The following is an 18527-nucleotide window of genomic DNA, read 5'->3' on the forward strand; positions in this document are numbered from 1 at the left end:
TCAACAAGAAAAGCCTTTCATGCCCATTATCTTACTGAAGGTGTCTTTGACATCCTTGTTTCTCAGACTGTAGATCAGAGGATTCAACATGGGGATCACCACTGTGTAAAAGACTGAGGCCACTTTGACCGTGTGTCTGGAGTTCTTGGAGTTGGGCACACAGTAGAGGAAGAGGATGGTGCCATGGAAGATGGTGATGGCGGTCAGGTGGGAGGCACAGGTGGAGAAGGCTTTGCGGCGTCCACTGGCTGAACGCATCTTGAGGATGGTCACAACGATGAACACATAAGACATGAGAATGATGAGGAGTGTGCTGATTTCATTGAAGGTGGCAAAAATGAACAGTAGCAATTGGTTGGTGGAAGTGTCAGAGCAAGACAAGGAGAGGAGAGAGGAGAACTCACAGAAGAAGTGATTGATAATGTTAAAACCATGGAAAGTTAATTTTAAAGCAGAGCATGTAAGTATCAGAGAGCATGCTATTCCCCATGCATACGACCCCACCACCAGCATGGCACAGAGCTTTTGGGACATGGCCGCTGTGTAGAGCAGAGGGTTGTGAATGGCCACAAAGCGGTCATAGGCCATCACTGCTAGTAAAAAGGATTCTGTTACCACAAAGGTACAGAAGAAAAAGAATTGCAGGATGCATCCCCAAAATGAAATGGTTCTGTCATTGACAACCAGGTTGAGCAACATCTTGGGAGCAACAGTTGAGGAATAGCAGAAATCCACAAATGAGAGATGGCTGAGAAAAAAGTACATGGGAGTGTGTAGTTTGGGGTTAATTTTGATGACCATCATCATCCCAAGATTCCCAACAACAATGACACTGTAAATGGCCATAAAAACCAAGAAGAGTGGGACTTGCAGCTCTGGGTACTCTGAAAAGCCTAGGAGAATAAATGTGGCCCCACTTTTATTTCTGCCTGACAGTAACATGATTTCTAATTGAAGCTCTGAAAGTTAGTCCTGAAAACAAAAACATTAAAGTGAGTGAAGAAGTAGGAAACCCAGTTATCTCTTAGTATTTTTCATACAAAAGGCACGTTGAAAACGTCATAATCATTATAAAATTTTCTCTTGGGAGAAAACAATTACAGTATTAAATTTTAAGCTCTCAATTATAATTTTGTACAAATGTAGGAAATTGAGATAAAATTACTTATGGCCATTTTAGATCAAATCTTCATATAATATTATAATCTGTCATTCATAAAAACATTCATGAACCATAAGCCTAACATAACATGATGTATGATCACAACACTTTAATCAGTAATAAAATCAGTAATTTCTAAACAACTTAATTTTACATCAAATATTCACAGAATTACTTTATAAATGAAGGATTGTAACACTAATGTTTGTGCCTTTATTAATTCCATAGGCAACTTAATCTTTGCCTGTCTGTCTCTCAGGCAGGAAAGCTGATAAAAAGTAAGATTCACTTGTGTGTTACAGCAATTATCTTCCTTAGTTCTGGGAGTTTCAACCTTTGCTCTTTGTCAGAAGAATAATAAAATTAGAACAGATCTAAAAAATAATGTAGCTTACTCCCTTACTCCAGAAGTGACATACCAGAAGCCAAAAAACCTGAACTTTCTCATTGATATGCAGATGAATCCCAAGCTGCATGTTTGCTCAGACTCCATAGTCAGGCTTCAGTCCCTCTAGATCAAAATCAGCTCCCTGTTCCCAGAGAAGATACTACCATACTTCCTATATTAGTCATCATACTTTCAGTCAATGGACAGACAAGAGACTAACCTCAAGGAAATAGACCAATGAGAGTCTTCATGACCTGAAATCACCATGAATGTCAAATACATAAGAACTGGAGTTTGGGAGATTTTCTCAACAAGGAATAACTAATGAGAGTAAGGGTTCAGTATTAAAACCTTTATCTCCCTAGCCATTCTGTCTCTGTCACTTTTCCATCTGTCACTTTTCCATCTGTCCCCTCAAGATATCTGGAATATTTATTCCATCACTATTATTACTGAAGGATTAAAAACATTAGCTATGGAGATACTTTATGAGAAAACAGTTGTCTGAAAAAAAAACCATTTTGATTTCTATTGGTGCCCAGAACGTCTCAGATCCACTCATCCCAGAAATTTCTTTCTCTATTATTTCTGTTAATGCTATCTTCAGGCACACAACAGAAAACGTAGATTTCAGATAGTCCATCAATAAAGCTATCACATGAAAGACCTAGTCACTCGTGTCCCTTTATGTTCCTATTCTTTTTTTTTTAAATAAATCATTTTTTTTTTTACATGCAGTGTAGACAATGAGAGAGAGGGACAGAGAGAAAGGTCTTCCTTTTCCGTGGGTTCATTCCCCAATGGCCGCTGTAGCCGGCACGCCACGCTGATCCGAAGCCAGGAGCCAGGTGCTTCACTGGTCTCCCATGAGGGTGCAGGGCCCAAGGACTTGGGCCATCGTCCACTGCACTACCCGGCCACAGCAAATAGCTGGACTGGAAGAGGGGCAACCGGGACAGAATCCGGAGCCCTGACCTGGACTAGAACCTGGGGTGCTGGCGCCGCAGGTGGAGGATTAGCCTATTGAGCCACGGCTCCTACCCATGTTCCTATTCTTTTGAATTTGAGTAGTAAAGATAAGTTCAAGGAAGTACTATTATCTTCTTAGAATCATAACTACAAAATACATGAAATCTGTTCATGTAAATTAATACAAATTTTTAAAAAGCAATAGCCAGACATTTTAATTATCACATTTTTCTTAGTTTTTTTCAACTATCTTAGGCACTTAAAACATTACTTAAACCAATGCTAAATTTATTGTAACAGCTTTTATATCCCTAAGGCTGTATATCAAATTTCTGGTAAAAGTTTCTAACTCTTTGGGTTCAAGAAATAAAATTAATGAAATCTCCCCCTAGGTTTTTGTTCCCAGATTTGGTTGTTATTTTGCTGTCAGGGTTCAGTTGTGTTTCTTGCTTTGTAATTTCAAAGATAGCTGCTTTTATTTATTCATTTGTTAGTACATTCAATCTTATTTTATTTTATTTTATTTTAGTTAAATACTTATGCATTTTACTTTAATGACACCTCCAAAAATTTACAAAAAGAAGACAATACACATTCCACAAATTTTCAAAACTCTTCTCTTCCCTGACCTCAGCCATCTGTTTTCCATGGGACTATTGAGGATCTACCAACTATGCCCTCTACACAAAACTGCAGAAAGCTCAATATCTGTTTTTGTGCCTTCACTAATATTTCCCAAGAACAGTCAGGATATAGAGGGGTAATTTCCTTCCTCCTAAGTTGTTTTCAAGATTGAAATGAATAAAAATCTGAATTTAGAATCTTATTACAAACCTGCTGATGGCAAATGTAGGACCTCTCCTACCTGGGACTGACACATGCATTCTTATATGTATAGTTACAGCCTTGGAGACATGAACCCAGGAGACCATCACCCAGTTCTCTTGAGGTCACAAAACAATTAAAATTAATCACCCTTATCTGATGTAATTCTTTTATACCAGAAAACTAGTTGAAAAATTATAGCACCGTGAGGAGTATTTCATGTTAAATATTATATTTTAAAGTCACCTTCCCCGGTCATCTGCTTACTCCCATACCCTTCCATGAATACAAAAATATATGTAACTATCAGAATAATTATCATCAAACATTGATTGAGTGACTATTATTCGACAGATACAGCCCTTTTCCCCCTCCCCTACAATGTACTTGTCATGTTGGAAGAGAATGGATATTTATCATTCAGTTCTTTATAACTCATTGAAAGTTAAAGCAGAAATATTTACAAAGGTAAACATTCATGACATAGTTTCCATTAAATTTCTGTCCTATTGATTACTCTTCCTTCCCTGTCTCCTCATGGTCTTCTCTTCTAGTGTTTCCTCGTCCTGGAAGTATTTCCCTTAAGTTTCTGTTCAAATGCTTCTTTTCAGTAAAATATTCCATGAACCACCATTATTCTGGAAGGATTACCCTAAAATCAAATTTTAATGTCTGAAGTACTTAGAATAGTTAAGCCCTATTTTTTTTAAAAAAAATTCATTTCTTTATTCGAAAGTCAGAGTTACACAGAGAGAGAAGGAGAGGGAGAGAGAGAAAGGTCTTCCATCCGCTGGCTCATCCCCCAATTGGCCTCATTGGACAGAGGTGCTCTGATCTGAAGCCAGGAGCCAGGAGCCAGGTGCTTCCTCTGGGTCCCTCACACAGGTGCAGGGACCCAAGCACTTGGGCCATCTTCTACTGTTTTCCCAGACCATAGCAGAGAGATGGATCAGAAGTGGGGCAGCCAGGATTTGAACCAACTCCCACATGGGATGCTTGTACTGCAGGCAGCAGCCCCACTTGCTACTGCACAGCAGTGTCCCCAGTTAGGCCCCATTTTTAAACTGATTTATGGGACTGGTGTTGTGGTATAGCTGGTAATGCTGTCATTTGCAATGTCATCATCCCATATGGGTGCCGGTTTGTGTCTTGGCTACTTCACTTTTGATCCAGCCCCAAAAAATGGCCTGAAAAAAGCATAGGAAGATGACTCAAGTGTTTGGGCCTCTACCACTCAGGTGGAAAATCTGGAAGAAGCTCCTGCCCCCTGATTTTAGCCTGTCCTAGTCTTGACTGTTGTAGCCATGTGGAGAATAAACCAGTGTTGGAATATCTGTTTCTCTCTGTAACTTTCTCTGTTCCCTTTTCTCTGTAACTCTGATCTGAAAACAAATAAATATATATTTGAAACAAAATTCTGATTTATTGCATATATCAAATGTTTGTTTCCCCTGTCAGAATAAACCTTCTTGGAAAGCAGCAATTCTTTATTGTTTTGTTCACTGATATGTCCCAAGATCCTGGGTCACTAACTAACACAAAGGGTACTATAAATATTTAAAATTTTACATCTTGACTGCCATTTCCAATGAAACCCCTTTTCAGCATGAAGCAGCCAGACCGACCATCGTCCAGTCCCCCTAACTGAGGTTAGGGTCCATTCTTGTTGAGGAGGTAGAATTTGAGGAGTCATGGTTTAATAGGCAGTCTGGAAATCAAGGTTGGAAAATGTTAACCCAAAAGTTTCCTTAGCAAGGTCAGAAGAGCCCACTTACCCACTCCTTGGGAGCTTCCAAATTTACCATGAGAATAGCAGGGAGTGTTCACTCCATCCTCCTGAGCTCACAGTTTATTGTGAAAACAAGTTACCTTTCCCACAATTCTGGATTTTTTTGTTTTGTTTTGTTTTGTTTTTATCATGAGCAAGTCAGATAGGATAAAAGATTGTAAATCAGGTCTTTTGATGGGTTTTTGTCCCTGCCTTGTAATTGAATGTCAGTCAAAATGGTGCTGGAGGCCAGCACCACAGCTCATTAGGCTAATCTTCTGCCTGCGGTGCTGGTACTCAGGGTTCTAGTCCCGGTTGGGGCGCCAGTTCTGTCCTGGTTGCTCCTCTTCCAGTCGAGCTCTCTGCTGTGGCCCAGGAAGGCAGTGGAGGATGGCCCAAGTCCTTGGGCCCTGCACCCGCAAGGGAGACCAGGAGGAAGCACCTGGTTCCTGGCTTCGGATTTGGGCAGCACACAGGCTATAGCAGCCATTTGGGGGTGGACCAACGGAAGGAAGACCTTTCTCTCTGTCTCTCTCTCTCACTGTCTACCCTGTCAAAAAAATGAATTGTGCGGGATACTCAGCTTCTCTGTGTATTACCTATTGTGGATCCAACATGTTCGATACATTTCATGAGAATATTCTGCTGGATATTGTTTACTACATCCAGGTATTTCTTTTTCACTTTAGCTAATCTATTGATTTAGGAAATCTTATAGTCATCACTTCATGAATTTCATTTTCCACTCTGTCATTAGCCACACATTCTACCACTGAACATCTCAGTCATTCCCACCTTGCTATCACCCTTTAACTCCAAAAGCACGTGGTGAATGGTGACTACAGGATCCATGATGCACATGGGACTAACCTGTCTGCTAACAGGCTTAAAACAGGAGGTATGAAAATCTGAGAAACTTTATGGAAAGGTAATAGACTCCAGAGTATTTTAGTATTCAAAGTGCTTTTTCTAAACCTATTTCTATGGGATTGTTCATATTTATTTTCAAATATTACTTTCACATGAAATCCTTCCCTGAATGTAAGATAGTCATCCCTCACCCTCTTAATGTGATTTATATGTTTTATTCTCATAGGATTAGAAGATATTTTTAATACAGGGGATGATGTAATTATTTGTTATGTATTTCTTCTAATAGGATATAAGAACTCAGAGGTCAGAGGGAAATTATTTTACTGTATTTGAGGCTACAATGCCTCTAAAAGGGCATAGAACACACTTGTAGCATTCAATGAGTACCTACTATATGAATAAATGAAAAAACATTTAACAATTGGGGGCTAAATTTATGCTACTTAGTATTATGTTCTGTTACCATGATAAGACTTGTGGGGATTTTGTTAATGAATGTAACACACAACTAATATTTTTAAAGATTTATTTCATTTATTTGAAAGGCAGAATAATACACAGAATGTGAGAGGACATAGATAAAGAGATCTTACATCCAGTGCTTCACTCTCCTAATGACTGTGACAGTCAGGGCTGTACCAAGCCAAAGCCAGGCGCCTGGAACTCTATAACAATCTCCCGGGTGGGTAGTAGGTTCCCAATTAATTAGATCATCTGTTGCTTTTCCATGTGAATTAGCAGGGAGCTGTATCAGAAAGTGGAGCACCCAGTACTCAAATCAGCACTTTTATTTGAGATATCAGCATCCTAGGCAGGAGCTTAACCTGCTATGCCACAATGCTGGCGCTCTCACACCTAATATTTTAGAAACCAAATAATAGAAATAACGTACTGAAAGATCATGATGCTTATATAAACAAACGCTTATGCTACTATTATAATCAGTAAAGTTTTTTTTGTCTACTTTTAATTATTTAGTTTTAGCTGGATGGTCTAAAATCACTTGACTGTCTTACATTTGTCAGCATCACAAAAGGGAGAAGAAGATGCAACTTCTGCAGTGGGCAAAAGTTAAGGGTTACTATGGTAGGATGAATAAGAATGCCCAAAGACATCTAGCTCCTAATCCTCAGAACTTGTGAATGCTGCTTTGTATCCAAAAGAAATGTTAGAGATGAAACAAAGTTAAGGACTGTGAAATGGAAGATTATCCTTGAAATATGGTGGGTTCTGAATGTCCTTCCATGTCCTTATAAGTAGTAAGTAAAGGGATACTTGATAGAGAGGAGAACGCAGCATGACAGTGGGAACAGACTGCAGTAATACTTCATAAGGCATGGACACCGACAATGGCCAGAAGCAGAAACAATCTGGAAGCAGCAGACTCCCCCCCCTACATCTTCCAGAGGAACCAGTGCTGCAGATAACTTGATTCAAGCCCCATACAACACGTTTCGAACTTAATGACTTCCAAAATTGTGAGATAATAAATTTGTATTATTTGAAACTACTAAGTTTGTATAATTTATTTTTGAGTAATAGGGAACTATTTAATTACCTTTCTAAAAATTTGTAAATTTGGGGCCGGTGCCTTGGCATAGTAGATTAAGCCTCCACCCACTCTGCTGGCATTCCACATGGATGCAGGTTCATGTCCTGGTCGTTCCTTTTCTGATCCAACTCTCTGATATGGCTTGGGAAGCAGTGAAAGATTGGTCCAAGTGCTTGGGCCCCTGCACCCATGTAGCAGACTCACAGGAAGCTCCTGACTCTTGGCTTTGGATTGTCCCAGCTCCAGTCATTGCAGCCATTTGGGGAATGAACTAGTGGATAGAAGACCTTTCTTTCCGCCTCTGTCTCTCTCTCTCTGTCTCTCAAATAAACCTTTAAAAATTCATACCTTTAAAAGGCATTTAAGTAGAAACTGTAAATATGGCCATGAGTTCAGAAATTGATTAATGTTTCCTTAAGGGAATGGCACAAGGATACCATAAGGCTATTGGGAAACCTGAATAAAGCAAATTTGCTACAACTCATTCCAGGAAATCAAGATTTTAAAAACAGCTCTCTGCTACTTGGACTGGCCTCTCTTTAGGAACAGTGTAGGGGAAAAAAGAGTGAGTATCTTTCCTGTAAAGGCCTGTAGAGTAACAGCCTGCAGAGCAGCTCCTTATTCCTAGAAAGGGCAGGAGGCTGCAGTTATATTAGTGACAAGTCCTTAAACTGATTATAAAAACTGGCAGAGGTTTGTGTAAGTATTTGTATTCATGGTAGCAGTCAAAACATTTGTACACTTTATTGAAATTTAAAATAAACGTGTGCTTCATAACACTCTACCCCTTGAATGGCATTTAGAAATACACTTTCAGGGGCTGGTGCTGCGGTGCAGCAAATGAAGATGCTACTTGAGATGCAGGCATTCGACAATAGAGTGGTTTAAATCCCAGCCACTCTGCTTCTCCAGCATCCTGTGAATGCCCCTGGGAAGGCAGCAGATATGAACCAAGCACTTGGGTCCCTGCACCCACGTGGGAGACCTGGATGAAGCTCCTGGCTCTTGACATCAGCCCATCTGTTGTGGCCTATAAAGAGAGAACCAGTGGACAGAAGATAGATTTCTTTTTCTCTCTTTTCCTTTCTTTTCCCTCCTTCTCTATCACTCTTCCTTTAAAATAAGTAAATGTTGAATAAATAAAATACATTTACAAAATCAAATGGAAAATACTGTAAGGTTTCGCAAAATAATTTTGTGAGCTCCATAGGAAGCAAAATCTATTTAGTTTCTTAATTTATACAAATTGGATGAAGGAATAGCTCAATAATGAGTTCAGCTATGGATATAAAGAATAACAGCATGCTATTTTTCTCTGATTACCCTAAGTCAGAAATCAGCTATTAATGGTCTTGAGATACAAGTTCTCAGTATACAGAGAGTGGCTCACTATAGATTGTTCCCTGTTCTATTTATCACACACACACACACACACACACACACCCCTTCTCTGTCCAAATGTCTTCTTATGAAAATATAAACACGTTGATGGACACTTGAAGTATGAAAAATGCATGTGTTATCTAAATTTTGGAAACTAATACTTGAGTTTTTCTCTATTGGTCTTATAGTCTTGGACGATTTAGCCCTGGCTGAATGCCCATAGAATGGCAGTAAAGTGAATGAGCTCAGGTGAGACTAACAAACCACCAACTGGTCAGTTCACAGAATAGTGAATCCTAACAAAGCTGAGAAGGAGGCAATACAGCAAGGGTATGGACCCTGGGTGTTTTTACCACTTGCTTCAGTTCCTTACTTTCATGTTCAGGAATAGGAGTGCTGCCACCTGTTTGGCCTATCAATTTTATGAAATGGTAGGATAGACAACGCTCCACTAATTATGAGAAGCATGGGTAGCATGGCAATTTTGTGACCTATTGTCAACCATTCAGTCTCTACCAAGGCCCATTAAAAGCCGGAAACATTTTATCAAAAGATGAATAGTGATCTTTGGAGAAAGTTATTGATTTGTATGAAAATCCTAAAGGCATGACTTGAAATTGGCATTAGCGACCTCTAAACCGTGTGTAAGTGCCAGATGCACTTCAAGGACAATCCTATGCACCAGGCCACATGCCACAAATAGAGCATCTTTCATGGAGAAGTGAGACTGTGAATGTTTGTCTTGAGTCCTCTCAGAATGAACAGTCTTTTGGCGAACTTTGCAAATGTGCTGGCATAACTTGCCTAAATGTGGCACATGCTATGTCCAAAATTCTGAGAATAACTGGGTTTTTGAAGTAATGAGGTCATATTTCAGTGCTTGGCTTTATTAATAACTAAGGACATTTCGATTATGTGCAATGTCTGAGAGTCGACTTCCTGCTGTAATCTTTCTGTGTGATTTCGAGGAAATTTTAGTCATTCAAGATGGTACAAGGGACCTGATATTTGCCTTAATGATCTGTTTTGATGCTCCTGAGCACTGAGATGTGAGGAAGTCTCCAGAGTTCGAGTCCCCAGGGCTATAAAGTCATGCATAAGAGCCTCCTGCCCCAGTTGTACTCAGCCTACAGAGAAACAGGAGGTTGGTGGCCTGTTTCTCTGTAACGGGTAAGTTTATTCAAGTTTCCTGTGCAACTATGAAAATACTATTTTTCTAATATATCTGCAGTTTTCTTTGATTTTTATGTTTCTGTTGTCACCATAAAGCTTATCCAATTCTGAACCCAATAATATTAAAGAGAGAAGTTAATGTTCATGTGACTATTTGGCCTTAGGTCCAATGAATACCATTTCACAAAGAACAGAATAAATTCCTGCCTAGAAATGAACATTTATCCTTATTCTCTTTATGTGTGACATCCATTGATACATACATTTTCACAGTAATGAACTTATTGCTTTAACTGGTAAGCTTGCTACTCTCAAGAGTTCGATGTGTGATGCCTGGGATATAGAAACCAACCCTTAGGCCATAAACCCCAAAAACATATATATACACTCTATTCCCAGGGTCAAAGTAGGCTATTATCCTCATCAACTTCTCTAAGTCACTAAGAAATTCAATGAGAGAAGAATTCTTTGTGGAAAAGAAATTGTCAAAGTGGGATTACTATGTTCTTTTCATGCATTTCTCTAATATTTACTTCATCCTTACAGTGGAAACATAGCATCTTAAATACTTTGATTGATGTATGTATAAAAGCTAAACAGATTAGCATTGCATGTCATTCTTTGAGGTATTTCATGTTTACACTAGGTTATGTATTTATGCATTTACTCACATTTTCTATCAGTTATGTGCTTGATTTGACACTAGGTAAAATGAGGATGTAAACACAAAGTGCAGCAGAAACACCAAGAAACATCAGAGACTCAGCTTGGTTTGCTCTATGCACAGCAGCTCTCTGCAAGAGGCACACCCTTCATGGAGAAAACTGGGATTAATAATTCTTGCTTTTCCTTTTCTTTTCTTTACCACAGAAAACCATGATGTAATTGTCAGGATCTTGTCCTTATTGGGAGCAAGTCTCATCAACCCCACCCTCTCATTAAAAGGAATTATGGTGATGAGTGCAAGGAATCTGAGCGTGAAGATCTCCTTTGCCCTCTTGGGTTTCGCAGATTACCCAGAGCTGCAGCTTCCTCTCTTCCTCCTATTTCTGCTCATGTACATTATCACTGTGGTAGGAAACCTGGGGATGATAGTGATCATCAAGGTAAACCCCAAATTTCACACTCCCATGTACTTTTTCCTTAGCCACCTTTCATTCGTGGACTTTTGTTACTCCACTATCATCACTCCCAAGTTGCTGGAGAATTTGGTCGTGGCAGATAAAGGCATCTTGTACTTTAGCTGCATGCTGCAGTACTTCCTGTCCTGCACTGCTGTCGTAACTGAGTCCTTTCTGCTGGCGGTGATGGCCTATGACCGCTTTGTGGCCATCTGTAACCCGCTGTTGTACACAGTGGCCATGTCACAGAGGCTCTGTGTCCTACTAGTGGCCGGGTCATACCTCTGGGGTATGTTTGGCCCCTTGGTGCTCCTTTTCTATGCTCTCCAGCTTAACTTTTTCGGACACTCCGTGATCAATCATTTTTTCTGTGAATACACTGCTCTCATCACTGTCTCGAGCTCAGATACACACATCCCCCACCTGCTGCTTTTCGGCTTTGCCACCTTCAATGAGGTGAGCACATTACTCATCATCCTCACATCCTACATCTTTATTTTTGTGACTGTGCTTAAAATCCGTTCTGCCAGTGGGCATCGCAAAGCCTTCTCCACCTGTGCCTCCCACCTGACTGCCATCACCATCTTCCACGGGACCATACTGTCCCTCTACTGTGTGCCCAACTCCAAAAACTCTCGCCAAACTGTGAAAGTGGCCTCTGTGTTTTACACAGTGGTCAACCCCATGCTGAATCCTCTGATCTACAGCCTGAGAAATAAAGATGTGAAAGATGCCTTCCGGAAATTAATAGACATAAAAATGCCACATTACTGAACCAACGCCTAAAAAATGCTTTCAGCTGTAATGAGCAACCTGAACATAGCTTAAAATGTTGTAAAAATTTATGCTACACATTGTGTGAGGTTTTTCTAGATGACAGTAATGTATGAATTGGTAAGGTCAATCTCTGGAAGGAGCCAAAGAAGCTTAATTGTGGGATGAATTCCATGGGTTTTCAATCCATAAAAAATATGTATGTCTTCAAAGTCTTGAACACACAAAAATAATTTAAACACAATTTATCTTTCTTATTTTATTTTATTTATTTGAAAGTCAGAGAGAGAGGGGGGGGGGGGAGAAACAGACAGAGAGGTCTTCCATTTGCTGATTCACTCACAAATGGCCATGATGGCCAGGGCTGAGCCAGGCCAAAGTCAGGAGCCAGAAACCAGGAGCTTCTTTGGGATCTCCCATGTGTGTGCAGGGGCCCAAGCACTTGGGCCATCTTCTGTTGCTTTCCCAGGGACATTAGCAGGAGTTGGGTCTAAGGAGAGCAACTGAGTCTTGAACCAGCACCAAAAAGGATAATAGCATTTCAGGCCGCAGCTTTACCCACTATGCCACAATGCCAGCACTACAATTTATCTTTCAATGTTGTGAATGAAGTTACGGAGAAAATGTTAACTTACTATAGAAAAGGCTTTTCTGGTTTGTTATGAATAAATTAGGTGCCTTGACTTTACAGTTTTGTCATTGAAGTTTTGTGTCTTTCTTGGGAAACAAAAATATGCTCTATGTTAAAATGTGGAGTGATTCCTTTCTGTTACACTTATTCTTAGAGTTGTGTGAATTCTATGAATTGAAAGCTTGTACTTAAACCTGTCACCACACTGCTAAGAGGATATGGGACAGGCACAGTCACATGTGTTGTATAGCTATGACACAGGTGCAAGGGCATAGTCCAGAAATGACTGACATTACTGAGTTAAAACAGGAAATTAAACATGTTATTTTGGATCAGGTGACTTTTCTTCAGTAATCATGTGTTGTTAGAGTAAGTCATAGAAATTGTGACAGTCACTGGAGCCATTGCATTAATTCTAAATTCTATTTGTATGTTATTTCTCAAAATGTTGCAGTTCCACAATTATCAGGTCTAAAAGTATCCATAAGTGCTGTCTAATGTAGTTCATGCAAAATAAACACAAATAAACATTTTACCTCGACTCCTGAAGGACCATATTGTAGTCTATTTTCTAAGGTTTGTATGACTAAACAAACATAAATATCTGATAACACTGTAAAATTAAAGTAAATTTTTTTAAATGTCCAACTTTAATTTGACATAAATCATAAAATTTCTATTTTAAAACAGTATCATATTAGAACAAATACATAGCCAAATAAAAAAACATTATATTAGCTCACATTCTTATTTCATACACAACAAAAAGTTCTAAAATAAAAGTCTAAAATTTAGATTACATTAACATGTAGAATTTATTTGAAAAAAATAGAAAATTAGTTAAGAAATTAAAAACTGAGAAAACTATTATACATATATAAAGTGATAAATGATAATCCTATTGAAAAATGGAAGTAAGACACAATTAAATATTTCATAAAAAGGAACCATAATTAACCTTTAAACATATAAAGAGCAGTTCTACCTGACTTATTTTAGAACTCATAATTTAAAAGAAATAATCAGGGTATGGTTACATGTGGTATTAAAATCATTCATCAAAATATTGGCGGGCCATTTCTTTTTTTTTTTTTAATATTTATTAATTGGCTGGTGCCGTGGCTCACGAGGCTAATCCTCTTGTGGCGCCAGCACCCCGGGTTCTAGTCCCAGTCGGGGCGCAGGATTCTGTCTTGGTTGCTCCTCTTCCAGTGGAGCTCTCTGCTGTGGCTCAGGAAGGCAATGGAGGATGGCCCAAGTCCTTGGGCCCTGTACCCACGTGGAAGACTGGGAGGAAGCACCTGGCTTCTGGCTTTGGATTGGCAGCGTGCCTGCAGTAGCGGCCATTTGGGGGATGAACCAACAGAATAAAGACCTTTCTCCCTGTCTCTCTCTTTGTCTAACTCTGCCTGTCAACAACAACAACAAAATTACTAACAGGTCACCAGATCAGTGGCTTAAATTAGTATACACTTTTATATCACAGTTTCTGTAGAAGTCAATACGTATCTTAGTTGGATTTTTGGTAGTCTTGAAAGTTTCATCTGGCTGCAATTAAGCCACAGTTTCATCATAGGCTAGATTAAGGAAGGAAGTACATCCAAGCTCCTCAAGTTGTTAGAAGAATTCATCTCCTTGCAAATGTTGGAGTAAGGTTCCCTCATCATGATACCTGTTCTGCAGTACTCTCAGCTGCCACAAGCCACCTGCAGGTTCTTGCATATCAGCTCCCTCTCCAGGGTCTCTTGCAACATGGCAGTTGCTTCATAGACAGTAAAGGCTCAGTCTCTCTGTTATGGGATTTCCATGATCAAATCAAAATCATCTATGATAACTTTCTACTAAATCACATCAAAATCAACTAACCTAATCAAATGAAGGGGCCTTCGACTGACTTTGTTGCATTGTACTGTTTAGAAGCAATCCACACAATAAGAAGAGAATGCACAGTCACCTATGTGTTAGAAAGTGGCTGTCATCACCTTCACCATCATGCCTGATATCAATAAGGACTGCAAATGTATTATAGGGTCTGAGATATGTTGTCTCTACAACCTTAAAAAGAGTTCTTCCAAGAGCTGTGCTTCCTCACTTCTGATGGGGTCCAATAATAAAACACTTTATTTATCTTTGTTTTGGAGTGAATCCTCAGGAATGCCTCCAGATTACTTGCACCATAACCACATCAGTGAAGTGGCAGTCACAGAGCTTCCTGTATCCTCTAAGCCTAACCATGGGCCCCAGAATACTAGCTACATCTGTTTACCCTGTTTGATTAGAATGACACTATCAATGTAATGGACGAGGGGAATGTTCTGTGTCATGTTCAGGTGGCCCATATGTTTTCAGAGTAAAACAGTGATTACAAGAGGAGAGGAAAAAGGGTGGATAGAAAAAGTCGATGTTGGTCAAAGGGCAAAAGCCCCAGGTAAATAAGAAGAAAAAGTTTTAATGATCTATTTCACAGTTGGTGATCACAGCTAATAATACATTTCAAAGTTGAAAATTGCCAAAAGAATAGATTTTAAATGTTCTCATCATAAAAATAATATATATAATGAGAGTTGGAAAGATTGCATATCCCCAGGCAAAATCCTAAATCAACACTTTTATCCATTCCATGAAAATGTGAATTGTTTTCGATTATCTTTAAAAGTAGAGAGGAAAATAGCACATTTTACAATCTAAGTTGAATAAGTGTGCTTTAAGCCTTATTTATCTACTCAAGGCCTACTATATCTATAGGCATCTCCAAGGTCCATCTGGTTTCCTTCTGTTTGAAGGACTTCCCTTATGAGCTATTTATCTTCAATTCCACTGAAGCATATGCTTTTAGCGTTTTTGATCTGAAAAACCTTTGTTGCATATATATTTTGACACATTATTTTTAGGTACAGGAAAATTCTGTTAATTTTTTCCATAACTGTAACCTTTGAACAATGGTTCAGTTGTCTCTAAGGATGCCCACATCCTATATCAGAGTGCCCATGTTCAAATTCTGGTTCTGCTTCTAATCAAGCTTCTTCTAATACAAACCTTTGAAAGTAGGAGGTGATTGTCACCCACATGGAAGACTGGATGGAGGGTGAACCAGTGTATAGAAGCTATTTCCCTTCCTCTATCTCTGTTTCTGTCTCTGACTCTGTCTCTGTCCCTCTCTCTCATCTCTGTCTTTCAAATAAAGTGAAAATAAATTAAAAAATTAAATAGAAATCAATGTCAATCATTCACTTATTCATTTTTTTCTCTGATGCATCAATCACATCCTACTCCAGAGAGGATACAGAAGATAACTGCAGAGCAAAGTCTTCCCATAATAACTTTTTATTAGTACATTAGATTTTCAGGGTCACAGCAAATGTATGATAGTTACTACAACATAGTTCTCAGAAATTCTAATATTAATGTGATATTAATACAAAGAGAACAAATTCAATGCAGCTTGAAGATACAGTCCTAACAGTATAATGGCACTTCCTTCCTTCCTTCCTCTCTCCTATGACTTCCTTCCTTCCTTCCTCTCTCTACTATGACTTTCCTCTCTTCTTTCTTTCTTCCTTCCTTCCTTCCTTCCTTCCTTCCTTCCTTCCTCCCTTCCTTCCTTCCTCCCTCCCTTCCTCCCTCCCTCCCTCCCTTCCTCCTTCTCTCCTTCTCTCCCTCCCTCCCTTCCTCCCATTCTTTTTCTTTCTTTTTTCCTTTCTTCCTGGCTTTTTAATTTTTGAAATAATATATTTTTAGTTTACATTATAGTCAAAGGTTTGATGTTCCATTAAATAGATAGTTCAACAAGTAAAAAGAAAAAGAAAGCTCAGTGTGAATATGTCGTCCAATTCATCTGTGTTGTCATAGTGACATAATGTCTTCCTTGAGATCATACAGTCACCCACTGTGTCTATGTACTGCACTACCTTCATCATTCATCCATTAATGGACACAGCCTGTTCCTGTGTTGGTTAAGATGAATAATTCTGGCATGAACATGGGAGTGTGTATGGAAGATACCTGTTTAACATGCTGATTACAGTTCTTGTTTCCAGTAGGAGAATTGCTGGGTCACATGAAGATCTTGTTTTACTTTTTTGAGGAATCTTTATATATTTTTCCAAAATGATGTCACTAATTTATATGCTCACCAACAGAGTACAGGGTTCCCTTATGACCATATGAGTTCCATTATGACAATATGATCTGACTTATTAGAATCTAAAAAGCCAAACACACGGGATCTGAGTGAAACAGTGATTACAAGAGGAGAGGAAAAAGGGTGGATAGGAAAAGTGGATGGTGGTCAAAGGGCAAAAGCTCCAGGTAAATAAGAAGAAAAAGTTTTAATGATCTATTTCACAGTTGGTGATCACAGCTAATAATACATTTCAAAGTTGAAAATTGCCAAAAGAATAGATTTTAAATGTTCTCATCATAAAAATAAGCATGCAATGTTATGGGTATATTAATCAGTCTGCTTTTATTATTCCACAAAGTAAAAATATAACAAAGCCTTCCACCTGACCCATAAATATATACAATTATTATCTATTTAAATCATAAGTTACACTACAAAAATTGGGAAATCTGTAGCATAGCATAGGTGAATCTTTTTTTCAGAAGTAAAAAAATAAATAAATGTAGAAATATCATATCAAATGACAATCCAATAGGTGACAACCAATTTTTTTAATGTGTCCTTCACATCTTTGTTCCTAAGGCTATAGATCAATGGGTTCAGCATGGGAATCATCACTGCATAAAACATACAAGCCATTTTAACTAACAGCCAAGAAGTTTTAAGATTAGGAGCACAATAAATGAAAAGAATGGTTCCGTGGAAAATGCTGATGGCAGTCAGATGGGAAGCACACGTGGAGAAGGTTTTCTGACGCCCTCTTGCAGAAGGAATTTTCATAACAGTGATGAAAATGAAAATATATGACACAAGAATAATCATCAGAGTGCTCACCTCATTGAACACGGCTGTAATAAAACATAGCATCTGGCTGATGTAGGGGTCTGAGCAGGAGACAGAAACAATTACAGAGTGATCACAGATAAAATTGTTTATGATGCTAGATTCACAGTAGGACAATCCAAGAAGAAAATAGGTGAGTGTCAATGAACACACAATTCCCCACATGTAAGACCCAGCCACCAAAAGAGCACAAAGCTTCTGGGACATAACAACCGTGTAGAGCAAGGGATTGCAAACCGCCACAAACCGGTCATAGGCCATCACTGCTAGCATGTAAGTTTCTGCCACTCCAAAAATGCAAATGAAAGAAAATTGCATGATGCAACCATAAAAAGAAATGCTCCTATCTTCCACAACCAAGTTCTCCAACAGTTTCGGTGTGACTACAGTGGAAAAACAGAAATCTATAAATGACAAGTGGCTAAGGAAGAAGTACATGATTGTGTGAAGCTTTGAATTGATCTTGATGATTATTATCATGCCCAAATTCCCCACCACAGTCACTGTGTAGATGGACAAGAAAAAGAAAAACAGTGGAAGCTGGAGTCGTGGGTATTCTGAAAATCCCAAGAGAATAAAACGGGGTCTGCTGCTTTGATTTCCTTGAAATAGCATTATGATTCCTATTGGATTTTAAAAAAGAAAAAAAAAAGTTAATTCTGAAAAGTAGAACTGAATAGGAAGGAGAAACAAAGAGAGGAAATAGTTTTGTGTGAGCAATGGTATGAAACAATGGCTCTCAAAGTGTGATTCTGAAATCAGCAGCAACAGCAGCATCATGTGGGAATTTCTTAGGTTTGCAAATTCTCCAGTCCCTTCATCAACCTGCTGAATTGAAACTCTGTTTTGAGGCCCACAACTTATAGCTTCATGCCGGCGCTGTGGTGCAGTGTGTTGAAGCCCTGACCTGAAGCACCGGAATCCCATATGGGCCCAGTTCTA

The 18527-nt window shown here is 38.9% G+C and overlaps 3 protein-coding genes across 4 annotated transcripts; 1 reads left to right on the forward strand and 2 right to left on the reverse strand.

Annotated features, from left to right (window-relative positions):
• LOC133763665 (olfactory receptor 5D18-like) lies at positions 1-942 on the reverse strand. The gene has a single exon (XM_062197461.1). It carries the CDS (start codon positions 940-942, stop codon positions 1-3), a length of 942 nt encoding a protein of 313 aa, XP_062053445.1.
• A 10101-nt stretch (positions 943-11043) lies between these two features.
• On the forward strand, positions 11044-13424 carry LOC133764289 (olfactory receptor 5D14). 2 transcript variants are annotated; one of them, XM_062197960.1, is made up of 2 exons: positions 11044-11963; positions 13394-13424. In XM_062197960.1, exons 1-2 carry the CDS (start codon positions 11044-11046, stop codon positions 13422-13424), a joined length of 951 nt encoding a protein of 316 aa, XP_062053944.1. The 2 variants fall into 2 exon arrangements, with proteins under 2 accessions (XP_062053944.1, XP_062053945.1); XM_062197961.1 differs by lacking the exon at positions 13394-13424 and having other exon boundaries at positions 11044-11988.
• A 3834-nt stretch (positions 13425-17258) lies between these two features.
• LOC133763666 (olfactory receptor 5D13-like) lies at positions 17259-18200 on the reverse strand. The gene has a single exon (XM_062197462.1). The coding sequence runs from the start codon at positions 18198-18200 to the stop codon at positions 17259-17261; it is 942 nt and encodes a 313-aa protein (XP_062053446.1).
• Between the last annotated feature and the right edge of the window lie 327 nt (positions 18201-18527).

This window comes from Lepus europaeus, chromosome 7 (genome assembly GCF_033115175.1).
Source record: "Lepus europaeus isolate LE1 chromosome 7, mLepTim1.pri, whole genome shotgun sequence".
Lineage (NCBI taxonomy): Eukaryota > Metazoa > Chordata > Mammalia > Lagomorpha > Leporidae > Lepus > Lepus europaeus.